Source organism: Haliotis cracherodii, unplaced genomic scaffold (genome assembly GCF_022045235.1).
Source record: "Haliotis cracherodii isolate W230 unplaced genomic scaffold, xgHalCrac1.p SCAF_13, whole genome shotgun sequence".
NCBI lineage: Eukaryota > Metazoa > Mollusca > Gastropoda > Lepetellida > Haliotidae > Haliotis > Haliotis cracherodii.
The window spans coordinates 2814291-2830379 of NW_027266268.1; the positions used below are offsets into that span (position 1 = coordinate 2814291).

General features: G+C 38.5%; 1 protein-coding gene across 35 annotated transcripts in view; it reads left to right on the plus strand.

Moving 5' to 3' along the window:
- Window positions 1-16089, plus strand: part of LOC139459502 (voltage-dependent calcium channel type A subunit alpha-1-like) — a 415048-nt gene that overhangs the window by 375157 nt on the left and 23802 nt on the right. For 27 of the 35 annotated variants that reach the window (XM_071240977.1, XM_071240991.1, XM_071240992.1 and 24 more), the window contains 12 exons: window positions 629-745; window positions 1455-1520; window positions 1717-1808; window positions 2289-2454; window positions 3485-3612; window positions 4835-4931; window positions 5319-5424; window positions 6361-6465; window positions 7109-7218; window positions 9451-9537; window positions 10532-10546; window positions 11796-11810. In XM_071240977.1, the coding sequence (XP_071097078.1) occupies window positions 629-745; window positions 1455-1520; window positions 1717-1808; window positions 2289-2454; window positions 3485-3612; window positions 4835-4931; window positions 5319-5424; window positions 6361-6465; window positions 7109-7218; window positions 9451-9537; window positions 10532-10546; window positions 11796-11810 (1104 nt within the window). The remainder of the gene's footprint in view (window positions 1-628; window positions 746-1454; window positions 1521-1716; window positions 1809-2288; window positions 2455-3484; window positions 3613-4834; window positions 4932-5318; window positions 5425-6360; window positions 6466-7108; window positions 7219-9450; window positions 9538-10531; window positions 10547-11795; window positions 11811-16089) is intronic. The other 8 variants (XM_071240961.1, XM_071240985.1, XM_071240976.1 and 5 more) reach the window with 5 other exon arrangements.

A 16089-nucleotide genomic window follows, 5' to 3' on the forward strand; every position in this document is an offset into this window, starting at 1 on the left:
ATGATATGATGACTTCACAATAATGACATGATGACATCAATGTAATGACATGATGACTTCACCGTAATGACATGATGACACCATTGTAATGACATGATGACTTCACCGTAATTACATGATGATATTACAGTAATGACGTGATGACATCATCGTAATGACATGATGATGTCACCGTAATGACATGATGACACCATCGTAATGACATGATGACTTCATCGTAATGACATGATGTCACCATAATGACATGATGACATCATTGTAATGACATGACAATGACACCATATTGACATGATGACATCACCATAATGACATGATGACTTCACCGTAATTACATGATGATATTACAGTAATGACGTGATGACATCATCGTAATGACATGACGATGTCACCGTAATGACATGATGACACCATCGTAATGACATGATGATATTACCATAATGACATGATGATGTCACTGTAATGACATGATGATATCACCGTAATGACATGATGATGTCACTGTAATGACATGATGATATCACCATAATGACATGATGATATCACTGTAATGACATGATGATATCACCATAATGACATGATGATGTCACAGTAATGACATGATGACATCGTAATGACATGTATGTTACAGGATGCTACTGTCAGCTTCGGCTTCTTCCGCTTGTTCCGAGCTGCTCGTCTGGTCAAGCTGCTCCGTCAAGGGTACACCATACGTCTCCTGCTTTGGACATTCTTCCAGTCTTTCAAGGTACAATGAAAATATTAGCGAACTGACACAAAGTATGGGCTTGAGTGAAAAGTTACAGTTACATCTTGAACTTATACATATATTAATGGCATACCATACATGGGTTGTTTTTGTTATTATTATTTTAATTATTATTTTGTGTTAGCTTAACAATGGGAAAAACCTTGGGCAAGTGATGCTTCCATTGCCATCCACTTGATTGAATTACAAGCTATGGGCCGATTCAGCATTTTAAAAATTATAAAAATCATCTCGCAGTAGGGTAATTGTCTACAACATACTACATTTGGTTTTCAAAAGGGGTTGGGTGAGGGGGGGGCCTGGATCCACCTGTGCGAGCTATAGCTGAAACACTGTTGTTGGGCCAAAGTAACTTACTCACTGAGTGATCAGTTTCTAAGTATTCTCTGGTGCTGATGCCTCTCATTTGAATGCAGTTTATGGTTTGATATTATTGCCATAGGACATTAGACATTCATGTCTGTAGAGCTGTCTTACCTTTGACCATGAGTATGTCAGGGATTTTTAAATCTGAAAAAATTAATATCCAAGCAACACACAGAGTTTTCTTTGCCACTTGACAAACCTAGCACCCCCATGGCATAATTAATTTTGCTGTTCAAAAAGTGTATTTTCAGCACAATGTATGCTTCCATGCGTTGACATATGTCCTTCAGATCAAGGGCTGATGATGGGTTGTTTATTTCAGGCTCTGCCGTATGTGTGCCTGCTCATCCTCATGTTGTTCTTCATCTACGCCATCATCGGGATGCAGGTGAGTCACAGATACTTACCCCCAAGTCCTTTATCACATCAAGATATCCTCCATGTTGTCTGGGAATAGTGGGACTGATTTGCCCAGTTCTTGTCTATTATTATCCAATACCACAATATGGTGTCTGAAACTAGATAAGTTCCATTGTGAGAACAACTGTGGCTGCTGCATAACAATTACTGGGGTTTTTTTCCAGGTATTTGGTAACATCCGCCTCGACTCCCAGACTGCCATAAACCGGCACAATAACTTCAGAACATTCTTCGAAGCATTAACACTTTTGTTCAGGTGAGTAGTTGAGAACATTCCTGGTCATTTTATTTCTGTTGTTTGTTGTGTTGCGGAGAGCGTTGTTCCAAGCACTAGTACTCTTGTTCATAAAGATTGTTGAGAACATTCTTCCAAGCATACATACTCTTGTTTACCTGGGTTGTGGATTACAGTTTTCAAGGTCATTTTTTCCAACAGTCATTCATCCATCATTTGTTATTATAGGTCCATTAATGTTTCTGTTAACCAGTGATGCACAGTCTGGAGCCTACAGTCTATGCCACACATAGTAATTTGTGGCAAACCAAGACATGTGTAATTGGGGCAATGAAAGACTTGGATCAGGTTTGCTGGGACTGAGTGTCATCCCCCCTTTATAGTTTAATAATGGTAATGCTTTTAAAGATGATTTTGGCACCTGTGGTAGGTGTGTCCATTGTTATGCAAATCTTACCTGAGCTGCTCTGAAGGATTTGTATATTTGCTGGTCTGTTACAGGTGTGCAACAGGGGAGAGCTGGCAGCAGATTATGTTCTCCTGTCTCCCTGGGCGACCATGTGACCCACAATCATACCCCATAGAGGAGGAGGAGCGAGAGAACGCCTGTGGCCTGAGCATCGCCTACTTCTACTTTGTGTCCTTCATCTTCCTCTGTTCCTTCCTGGTGAGTTAAGAAATACACCTACTCCCTTTGAAACAAACACAACAGAGCTGGTGAGTTAAGGAGTTCACCTACTCCCTTTGAAACAAACACAACAGAGCTGGTGAGTTAAGGAGTTCACCTACTCCCTTTGAAATAAACACAACAGAGCTGGTGAGTTAAGAAGTACACCTAATCCCTTTGAAACAAACACAACAGAGCTGGTGAGTTAAGAAGTACACCTAATCCCTTTGAAACAAACACAACAGAGCTGGTGAGTTAAGAAGTACACCTACTCCCTTTGAAACAAACACAACAGAGCTGGTGAGTTAAGAAGTACACCTACTCCCTTTGAAACAAACACAACAGAGCTGGTGAGTTAAGGAGTTCACCTACTCCCTTTGAAACAAACACCACAGAGCGAGCGTCTCTTGTACTCTATGTACTTATAGCCAACAGTAGCAGAATATGTGAAGGTCCATGGCAACTGGATGTAAAAATAGCCATCAGTAGTGTTCATGTGACAGTCAATGGCAACTACTGGATGTATTAATAGCCATCAGTAGTGGTCATGTGACGGTCCATGGCAACTGGATGTATTAATAGACATCAGTAGTGGTCATGTGACGGTCCATGGCAACTGGATGTATTAATAGCCATCAGTAGTGGTCATGTGACGGTCCATGGCAACTGGATGTATTAATAGCCATCAGTAGTGGTCATGTGACGGTCCATGGCAACTGGATGTAGATCATGCAAGCTGTCACAGAGAGAGCCGATGTGCAGATGCATGGTAACATTGGCTCCTGGAGATGAGAAAAGTTTATTTTTAATGTCTTTGAGAATAAATGTAAACATCTTGATACTGATTTCTATGAGAGGTGTTTATATGGTTTGGTGGGGGTTAACTTCATCCACTGTCACACTATAAAGGAGGATTCAGCTCAGTTTTCAACAAGTGGATCTAATGCAAGTGTGATTATCAACCATCTCAGATTATTGAATGATGTGAGATACAGTTTGGTGAGTACTAGAATACTTGTGTCTGTTTCAGATGTTGAATTTATTTGTTGCTGTCATCATGGACAACTTTGACTACTTGACAAGAGATTCCTCCATCCTGGGCCCGCATCATCTGGATGAGTACAAGCGGGTGTGGGCTGATTATGATCCCGGCGCCACGTAAGTCACTTGTTCTAATCTTCTGATTACTTAAAGAACTGATCAAGTGATTATTTTCTTGGCACCTCACAGGACAGATACTTAAGTTAACTGCACATCAAGGTCATGTTGAGAAACAAGAACGTGCAGACTCTGGAGGTCACCTGACTTTAAGTCAATCATCTACTGAAAGAAAAGTTTCAATCATCTACTGAAAGAAAAGTTACAATCATCTACTGAAAGAAAAGTTACAATCATCTACTGAAAGAAAAGTTACAATCATCTACAATTAGACCAAAGGGAAACATATGCTGTTTATGTTCAATATATTTACATTTATCTGAGGAGATGGAAGAACTGTAATCAAAAATATTTTCATATGTTTTCCATGGAAACTAAACAGTACTCAAGAAACTTGCGAGAGAACATTTGTGAGGTTATCAACACAGAAGTTCAACTTCATTGATCTTATACATGCAGAAAAAAAACAACATGACTACCCGGTATACACAAACTTCTCCTGTGTATAGGCAAGTCATAAGGCTCTGTGTATAGGCAAGACATAAGGCTCTGTGTATAGGCAAGTCATAAGGCTCTGTGTACAGGCAAGTCATAAGGCTCTGTGTATAGGCAAGTCATAAGGCTCTGTGTACAGGCAAGTCATAAGGCTCTGTGTATAGGCAAGTCATAAGGCTCTGTGTACAGGCAAGTCATAAGGCTCTGTGTATAGGCAAGTCATAAGGCTCTGTGTATACATTCCATCTCATCACATGCACAAGTAAAAGGAGATCAGTATTTTTCAGTATTGAAACTAAAATAACCTTTTTGATGAGAAAGTCCTGATCTCATACACAAGAGAGCATTTGGGGTTAACACATTATTACTTCCATAAGCATCAGAAAAGAATCTCTTTAAACATATGTTTCTTTTTTTAAAGAAATAATCATTGAATTTTGATACCTCGACTATACATGCGCCATTCACGGTCCTGGTGAAGACTGGAAAGTCAACATGATTTATCGACAGCCTACTAGGGCAGAAGCTCAAGTGAATGCTGCCTATCATTAATTCGTTCAGTAGAAGTTTTTAATTCAGGCTTGGTGATGGAATGAGGGTAGCACCCTTCCCTTGATCTACATGTAACTTGATATATGGATACTGTCTTGAGGGCTTCGCTGCATATTTGAAACCAAAGCAGAAAATCAGTGTGTACTTTTTGTCAGATGTCACGTTTATCTTTCAGTGGTAGGATAACCTACTCGGAGATGTACGAGATGTTACGAAACATGGAGCCCCCAGTTGGGTTTGGCAAGAAATGTCCGTATAGATTAGCTTATAGGGTGAGTATACTTCCTTCCAGCTTTCTTCTTTTTCAGCCTCATAACAAGCCCCTTCTGGGTTAGAGTAGGTCCCCAGCAACCTGCACTTGTCTTATAAGGGCACTAGAAATGCATCCGGGGGTGAAACTGTTGATTGCAAGTCAGTCGACTCTGAAGGTGTGGGACTTTGCTCGTACTATCAATATTATTGTCTGGTCTGGATGAGTATTACAGGTTGCCATGGAGATGGAATGTTGCTGCATTATTGCTGAGTGTGCGCTGAACATGAAGCAACAACTCGTAACGTGCATGGTGATATAATATTTCTTCAGCTTCAACGTTTCACGATCATAAATCCGCATGTAAGAGTCTGTTCAGCAAGTGTATAGTTGTTTGTTTTTATTTCAGAAACTAATACGGATGAACATGCCTGTGGACATGCAGGACAAAGTCCATTTCACAACAACGCTGTTTGCACTTATCCGGGAATCACTGATGATCAAGATGGGACCAGGTGAGCTATAGCATTAGACAGCCATCAACAACATACACCAGTCCTCTGTATTTAATGGTGCAACATCAGATTGGCTATTTGTAATGGTTGCAAAATTCTATTTGATATTCATGTGATGTTTTATATAATCAGCCAACTTCTGGTTTTATGGGGATATCAACATATGCTGTGTTGTTATCATTACTTAAAAAAAATTACTACATATGTTGATATCATCACTTACTACATATGTTAATATCACAAACTTACTACACATGTTAATATCAGGAACTAACTACATATGGTATCGTCACTTACTACATGTGTTGCTAAGACAAACCCTCTACACATGTTGCTATGACAAACCCTCTACACATGTTGCTATGACAAACTCTCTACACATGTTGCTATGACAACCTCTCTACACATGTTGCTATGACAAACTCTCTACACATGTTGCTATGACAAACTCTCTACACATGTTGCTATGACAAACTCTCCACACATGTTGCTATGACAAACTCTCTACACATGTTGCTATGACAAACTCTCTACACATGTTGCTATGACAAACTCTCTACACATGTTGCTATGACAAACTCTCTACACATGTTGCTATGACAATCCCTTTACACATGTTGCTATGACAAACTCTCTACACATGTTGCTATGACAAACTCTCTACACATGTTGCTATGACAAACTCTCTACACATGTTGCTAAGAAAAACCCTCTACACATGTTGCTATGACAAACTCTCTACACATGTTGCTATGACAAACTCTCTACACATGTTGCTATGACAACCTCTCTACACATGTTGCTATGACAAACTCTCTACACATGTTGCTATGACAACCTCTCTACACATGTTGCTATGACAAATTTTCTACACATGTTGCTATGACAACCTCTCTACACATGTTGCTATGACCATGACATATGTTGTTCTCCCAGCGGAGGAGATGGACAAGAAGGATGAGGAGATGTGCGAGGTGATCCGCCGACTGTGGCCCGACTATGCCAAGAAGATCCTGTACATTCTCATGCCTCCCAATGATGGTCAGTCTGCATGCCTCTTCACCTGATTGTCATGGTTGTATTCCATCAGAGACTGAGCATTTGAAATCCCTTTTTGCTCATGTGTGTTAAACAAGCCATGTTTTGTCAGGGTTATTGCATTCAAAGCCTTAGTAACCCTTTTAAAACTCTATATGGTGGGCATGTGATGTATCAATGACCAAGATACTGTCTGATGCAATCCACTATTTTGACCATATGTTCCTATTTTTGGTCAGGTAAATAATTGACTTGCCTTTGCATGTGTTTTGTATGTGCCAGGTACCACTGATGGGGCAAGTAATGTTCACATAAATTCAAACATCATGTATCAGGACTATTTGATAGTGATTCATAAACATTATACATGTGTTTTAATCGTACAATGAACTCTGCTTTTTGCTGTGATTTCTCCTGATCATGGAAAGGGTTTGTCATTTTCATGGTGCACATGACCGTTATTTGGTTCATGGTTTAAGTATTGAAACCTAAGATGAAATAACTTTCACTGAGTAATTTGAAAGTCTCAAATAAGAAAATTAATTAAATTATTTTCTATATGTGTAAGAAACAAAAATGTAATTTAAGCAAGAAATGTCATTTTTCCACCTGTCAATGATAGTAATGTAGAATTATTTATTTTCAGAACTGAATGATGGCAAGAACACAGTGGGGAAAATATATGCATCACTTTTAATAGCAGAAAACTATAAAGCATTTAAAGCCAGTCAAACACAGGCTTCCAGTATTAGAATGGTACGTACAGCAGACATGCCTTCTGGAGGTGGTAGATCTCAGTTCAACAGGGGGTGTCCCAGGCACATTGTGGTCATGTCATTCAGTAGCTGTGCTGGACTTAAAATCATAAACATTTCATCAAAATATGATGGTTTCCATAAATAATAGTATATTTCCATGTCATGACTGGTTGTTTTTTTAAATATGTTTTGAATACATGCATTTTGTCACAATTGTAAAACTTTATGTCACTACAGTCATGATTACTGTTTTGTTATTAAAGGATAGTAGTATGTCTATGAATATCACTCTGTAAGAGATGAAAAAGTTGCTTTACCACCCTTTTGAACTGAAGGTCTATCATGGTATCTGACTAATTCCTATGATGATGACACATGACCCCTTGTCCCTAACTAGACACCCTTGTCCCTAACTAGACACCCTTGTCCTTCACTAGAAACCCTTGTCCCTCACTAGACACCCATTGTCCTTCACTAGAAACCCTTGTCCCTCACTAGACACCCATTGTCCTTCACTAGAAACCCTTGTCCCTCACTAGACACCCTTGTCCCTAACTAGACACCCTTGTCCCTCATTAGACACCATTGTCCCTAACTAGACACCCTTGTCCCCCACTAGACACCCTTGTCCCTCACTAGACACCCTTGTCCCTAACTAGACACCCATTGTCCTTCACTAGAAACCCTTGTCCTTCACTAGACACCCTTGTCCCTAACTAGACACCCTTGTCCCTAACTAGACACCCATTGTCCTTCACTAGAAACCCTTGTCCTTCACTAGACACCCTTGTCCCTCACTAGACACCCTTGTCCCTCACTAGACACCCTTGTCCCTTACTAGACACCCTTGTCCCTCATTAGACACCCTTGTCCCTCATTAGACACCATTGTCCCTCACTAGACACCCTTGTCCCCCACTTGACACCTTTGTCCCTCACTAGACACCATTGTCCCTCCCTAGACACCCTTGTCCCTCACTAGACACCCTTGTCCCTAACTAGACACCCTTGTCCCTCACTAGACACCATTGTCCCTCACTAGACACCTTTGTCCCTCACTAGACACCTTTGTCCCTCACTAGACACCTTTGTCTCTCACTAGAAACCCTTGTCCTTCACTAGACACCCTTGTCCCTCACTAGACACCCTTGTCACTCACTAGAAACCCTTGTCCCTCACTAGAAACCCTTGTCCCTCACTAGACACCTTTGTCCCTCACTAGACACCATTGTCCCTCACTAGACACCTTTGTCCCTCACTAGACACCTTTGTCCCTCACTAGACACCTTTGTCCCTCACTAGACACCATTGTCCCTCACTAGACACCTTTGTCCCTCACTAGACACCTTTGTCCCTCACTAGACACCTTTGTCTCTCACTAGAAACCCTTGTCCTTCACTAGACACCCTTGTCCCTCACTAGACACCCTTGTCCCTCACTAGACACCCTTGTCCCTCACTAGAAACCCTTGTCCCTCACTAGACACCCTTGTCCCTCACTAGACACCCTTGTCACTCACTAGAAACCCTTGTCCCTCACTAGACCCCCTTGTCCCTCACTAGACCCCCTTGTCCCTCACTAGACACCCTTGTCCCTCACTAGACACCCTTGTCCTTCACTAGAAACCCTTGTCCCTCACTAGACACCCTTGTCCCTAACTAGACACCCTTGTCCCTCACTAGACAACCCAGTAGAATGTTTGTTGATCGTGTCCCAATAATTTATGTTTATGTTTAGATATCCTATTAATCGCCTGTAACCTGTCCTTGAAATATAAAAGAATGTTTTACATTGTATCATATGTGTCCACCCACAGTGTTTATAGCAACTCAAGACACTAACCTATCATCAGATATTGCAGTAAACCCATTATCAGATATTGCAGTTAACCCATTATCAGATAATGCAGTAATAGCACCATCAGATACTACAGTAATACCACTTGCCAGTATTGGCACCCTGAACATGGAATTGTATTTTCCTCTTCTGTAAGCACCACCATTCAAATACCTGTAGTTCTACGGAACCATCGGTATGATTACTGGGTCACAAATGTTTTAGTGTTATAACCAAATGTAATAACTGATGGTCCGTAGAGTGGAGATTGTGTGAGGCATGACATCCATGTGTAATAGACATGTCATGATATAGATGGATATACACAACCCCCAGTTGTCATGGTCTCTTGCCATGCTCACTTGCCATGCTCACTTTATGTCTTGTCTTTCTAGGCGGGTTTGGGTATTAATACCATGTTTTGGAACAATACCTCCAGTACCTCCATCAATAGGGAGGCACTCTGTGAGGAGGAGTTGCTGGTACGTAGCTCGACATGGCTGCAGTACCTGTGCAGTCAGTCACTGTCCTAGCAGCAGAGTGTAGTTCACTGTTGTCCACGTTCTTGTTCATTTCACATGTCGCTTGACACAAGTTACAATGACAACCTGAGTATCACAACTATTCATGTCATATACTTGTCATTCACTTGTCATATACTTGTCATATGCTTGTCATATGCTTCTCATATACTTGTCATATACTTGTCATATGCTTGTCATATGCTTGTCATATACTTGTCATATGCTTGTAATATGCTTGTCATATACTTGTCATATGCTTGTCATATACTAGTCATATGCTTGTCATATGCTTGTCATATGCTTGTCATATACTTGTCATATACTTGTCATATGCTTGTCATATACATGTCATATGCTTGTCATATGCTTGTCATATACTTGTCATATGCTTGTCATATACTTGTCATATACTTGTCATATGCTTGTCATATACTTGTCATATCCTTGTCATATGCTTGTCATATACTTGTCATATACTTGTCATGTGCTTGTCATATACTTGTCATATGCTTGTCATATAATTGTCATATACTTGTCATATGCTTGTCATATACTTGTCATATGCTTGTCATATACATGTCATATGCTTGTCATATACTTGTCATACACTTGTAAATATCTGATGGAAAACTGAAGTGGAAACTGTTTTTTAAGTAAAAGTGAATTACAAGATCTTATTATGTGAAATTTGTCAATTTATTAAATTGTTTCAATTTTCACCTTAAGTCAAATGTGACACAATGTCATTCTGTTGTGTTAATGTGAAACTGACAAGTATGGTTTCCTTGAGTTGTGTATTTCTTGTGGAGAGTGACAGCTTAGACCTGGTCTTTGTTTGCAGATGCTGAATTCAGTTGTTATATTGAAATTAAAGTTTCATTTCATTTCTTTGATTTCTTCAATGTATCATAAAAATCATTGAATCATTTTTTCTTTCCCATGATCATTGCAGGAAGAAAAAGAGGAGGTTAGTAGTGTTGGCATAGCAACAATTAGTCTCAACTTTGACCTTTCTCAATGGCTAACATCGCATGCCAGGATTTGATGGGTGCACATTGGCACGCTTATCACATTTTCATCATTATGATCCATTTTACAACATAAACTCTTATGGCAAATACAGATAAGGGAGGCAAAAGCTTACACGTCTTCAGTTTCAGAAGTATATAATTCAGACATGAAAAAGATAATTAACATTTAATAGAGCATTTAGATTCATTTCACAAAAATTGACTAGAATTTTACCAATATTTTAACAAAAATTATTTCGTAAATTTTATTTGTTTAATATAATTGCATATGCATTTTGACATTCTGATCATCTTAAATGGACAATATTCCAGGAATTAAAAGGAAACTGGATATCCTAAGTGTGTATTTGTCATGATGTGGTTCACCTTTCCTTCCACTGTCCATAACACATGTTGAGTACAATGGACAACATCAGCTGATGTTATTGGCACCTTTCAATCACAGACTGCTGCACTGAGAGTGTTGTATCTTGCCCTGGTGGAAGACCCACTACCAACTTGACATGCAATCCACACCTCGTGTGTCGCTTGCTCAGCATTCATACCACTCGTACCTTGTCATTTTCATCCCTGCCAGTTTCAGTCGTTCTTTTCATCCTTTGTTGTTGCCAATCATTAGTATCCATTAAGTAGTAGGTCTTGTTCATATTCATTTGTTGAAAAATTAATGCTTTAAAAACACAGACCATGTACAGTTTTTTGTCTCTGGTTGTAGCAAGAAATCTATTTAAATATTATTGAATACAATAATGGTAAGGTCATTTATAAGTGCTATAGTTGCATGAATCATATTTACATATTCACCAGTATCTGTTGATCTTATGTATGTATTCACATCAAACTGATATTCCCAAAAGTTACTCCCCTTGGCCCCGTTCATTAACAAATGTTCCTGTCATCTTCATGTCAACAATCTTATGCTTTTCTTATTTATGTTATGCACTCTTTTGTACTGGTATCAAATACAATCATTTATATCTGTTAAGAAATTGTATACCTTTATAATCCAATGCTATAAGTAATATGTTTTATACGTTGGAAGAGTGTAGCAAATAATGAAATATTGAAATGTGTACTTGATAATTTCGTGCTGGCATGTGTGTATTTCGGTGTGGCATAGTTGGTGTGCAAGTGTGCAGCTCTCTTCTTGACACTTGTAACCAGTTGTATTCTTTACATTATCAGCCACAAGATGAGGAGGTAATTCAAGACGCTTCCAACATTTCATCTTTGAAATATATTTGTTTTATTTGTGCATGTTAGACATTATAATCACATATATTTTATAGAAGTGCTCCAACATTTCCAAACTGACACTGCACATATTACAACTCATCCTCAGATTGCAAGGGAGTTTACATCACCATGTTGTTTCGATTATCTCCCCTCTAACAGAGAACCATGCAGAATTTGACATCCAAGCTACCATGTCTACAGTGACGTTTTACAAATTATCCCTTCCTAAAATGTAGGGATAAACTGCTTTGATGCTGTATGGTGAAACTACATTGTACAATGTTGTCATGTGCATACCGTAACTCAAGAATGAAAAGTCAGCCACCATAATACTATCTGGTTTCAGAACATGATGTTCTTAAGTACAGTTTTAAATGAGATGCCATATTTTTTTAAAAACTATTGGAAGTCAACAGATTAAGAAGCAGTTGTTTGCATATTTTTAGACATCCATTATGATATATATTATGAAATATGTTTGTAATATATTTTGTCATTTATGAATACTGATTTACACACACATAAAGACAAATTGTCATGTTGTACATATCCGAAGACTGATGATATTCACTGTCCAACACCCTGTTAAAGATTCTACGACAGAGCAGTCTCCCCTTGAGAGGGTAAACTCTTATCGTGCCATGAACAGCTGCAAACATGCTGAGGCAAATGAATATTCACTCACTTATAATAAATATGTATTGGTATGTGCATACATTTGTAAGGCTATTAATTGGTACAACATGGAGATTTGTTTTAATATTCCCCTGAGTGTTGAGGATGGTTCAAATGTTTAACAACCTATACACACTCCTGCTCTTTAACAAATCAAACACTATCTCTCTAATTTGTTAATTCCTGGTTAGAAATCTTCAACCTTTAGCTGAGACCTTCTTACCCCTTTGAAACAATCTTTACACACTGATCTTAACAATTACTGCACATCACTCAGATCTTATTACCAAAATATTGCACATCATATTTCATATCTTGAAGACCTACCTGTATCACACATCATATCTACTCTCCATCTGGCCTCATCATGTTGTATATTAATCAGAATTCCCCAATTCCCTCATAGACATTGCTCAGGAGGTGACACTGCATGCATCATTATCAATCAGCAGGAGAGTTACTTGAGCATGCTAGAAGCATGAGACAAAGGTCTTGTAGCATGGTCTTTGTATAGCAATTTGCAGTAATCAAGTTTTGTGCCTGTCAATTGTGTAAGTGAGAGCTGTGATGTCCTCTCATAACAGTGGTACTATGCAGGAAGCAGAGTAGGAAGGGGCAAGTTTAAAAATGCATGTTCATTTTGACACTAATAGAAAGTACAGCTTGTGAAAAATATATGAATGTACACCCTCTTAAAATAAGCAATAAGTTACATTTAGACCTTACCATACTAGCACATAAAGGATTGAAAAAACCCAGTGTTGTGTAACATTTCCTCCAAGTTCAGTAGCTTGACAAGATATTGATATCAGATCAGCAGACTTGACATGAAGAACAGTAGAAGAATCTTATAAAAAATACAACAGGAATCTAACCCGGAACCTGTGGAGGTCGAAATGTCAGTGGACATGTGATGTTGAGAGATTCCAGAAGGATATCATATACATTGGTCTGATTACAGTTCCTGATATCACATGGAATTTGGAAAATTTACAGTTTGTTAGTTTACACAGGGTATTTTGTCCTTTGTCCTTTTCTAAAGACATTTTCCTTGTGAAGTCTGTGTAAAGACAGTTTCCTTGGGTAGTTTGTCCACTATGTCCACAGTTCTCCATGATCGTGAGCAATGTCCTTAAGCAGTTTGTCCTTCACATGTTGTTCAGATTCTGTCTGTAGTCTTCACTTCATAGTGGAAATAATGTCAAATCGGTCCAAGTTATTTGGCTGATTAATTACTAGAATTGTGAGGTAAAGATATGATTACATGAATCGTTAGACAGTACTTTAGTCAAGTTTTGCATGAAGATGAAACAGTGTTCTCCAGTAAGTTTCTCTATAAATGGAGACAATGTGCTTCTATTTCTTGATGTGGGAATGTGTGATACTGTTGCTGTTCTTGCATGCTTTACATTGTCTCTGTACAGTTTTGACTAACATGATTGACCACCTACCTCAGTGACTGGCACCACAGTCTTGGGCCCAGGGGGGAGCATGACAGTCTGTTTCCACCTTGTAATTATGCAGGACCTCTAGTTGTAACAACATGGTAGGATTCCCCATGTCCAGATACACAACAAAAGCTATGGGATTTTCTGTCAAGTATGCAAAATGGTTCATTTTGACAAGTAATCGAGAAGCAGGTGACTGAGATGCTAACAGCCAGACATTGAAGATGTGTTGTTAAACTGTAGCACTGCAGGGAATACCAAGAACAGAATTCATCATGTGTATCCATGTGTACCTGGATCTCCTGCATGAAGGCAAACACAGCCACTACTTGTCACACAAACATAAGGTTTAAGTATCAAACCTGGTGGACGGTGGGTTTAACTGTCAAATGTTTATAACAAACAAGACCATCAGGTTGTTGTGACATTGCCCTGGCCTCTTCAAATGATAGCATACATAGTTTCTGATGACATCAGTCATGATCAGTCAGTCCATCAGTCCCACCCAAGGGTATTAATACCTGGGTATTATTGGAGTAAGGTAGAAAGGGTGTTCCCCTGTGGGTTCCAAGACGTGGTGACAGAAGTAGATCAACAGATATGATATGATGGACATTCTGTCAGATGACAGATTTTTAGATCGCTGAAAACACAAGTTTAGTATTGTGCCATAGATAAATCTACCTTGACTAAACCTCATAGCAGTACATGTACTGGTACTACAGGTCCATTTGTGATCTAGATAATATGGGGAATTTACACATAGATTATATAGGTCATATTGTACAAAGAACACTACAGGTCTGTACACAGATTATTAATAGGGAAATGTGTATTGCGCAAATGCTGGTCATTGTGTACATGGAATATACCAACTAGTTTCTTATATAGATTACATGTATTTTGTCCAGTTGCCTTTGAGATTATACATGGCATTTAGTGCCTAGATTATACAGGACAATTTGTGCATAGAATTATACTTTGCATTTGGTGCCTAGATTATGCAGGACAATATGTGCATAGATTTTACATGGCATTTAGTGCCTAGATTAAGCAGGACAATTCGTGCATAGATCATACATGGCATTTAGTGCCTAGATTATGCAGGACAATTCGTGCATAGATCATACATGGTAGGTAGTGCCTAGATTATACAGGACAATTTGTACAGTGATTATCCAGGGCATTATCTGCCTAGATTAATATGGACAGTATGTACATAGATTGTACAGTTCAGTTATACAGGAAAATTTGTACATATATTATACAGGGCATTCATACATAGTTTATACAAAGAGTAATCAGGGCATTTTTACATAGAATATTCAGGGCATTCTTACATGGATTATACAGGGTATTTGTCCAAAGAGTATTCAGACATTTGTACAGACATTAGTCAAAGAGTAATCAGGGCACTCTTACATGGATAATACAGGGTATTTTTCCAAAGAGTATTCAGACAATGTACATACATTAGACAAAGCGTTTTCGGACATTTTTACATAGAATTAATTAGGGCATTTGTACAAAAAGTATACGTAAATAACCAGGACATTTTGTAGTCTTTGAATAATCAGGGCATTTATATGTAGATTATACAGGACATTTATATGTAGATTATACAGGGCATTTGTATGTAGATTATACAGGGTATTTATATGTAAATTATACAGGGCATTTATATGTAGTTTATACAGGGCATTTGTATGTAGATTATACAGGGCATTTATATGTAGATTATACAGGGCATTTATATGTAGATTATACAGGGCATTTGTATGTAGATTATACAGGGCATTTATATGTAGATTATACAGGGCATTTGTATGTAGATTATACAGGGCATTTATCTGTAGATTATACAGGGCATTTGTATGTAGATTATACAGGGCTTTTGTATGTAGATTATACAGGGCATTTATATGTAGATTATACAGGGCATTTTGTAAATTGATTATACAGGCAATGTTATATATGAATCACTCAGGACATTTTGTACATAGACAAAACATGACATGTAGTAGTTAAGATTATACTGGGCACTTTCTAGTATCGATATTTGTGCAGGGTATTTTGTAGTGTTGATAATGAAGGGTATTCCCTACTGTGTGAAATACAGA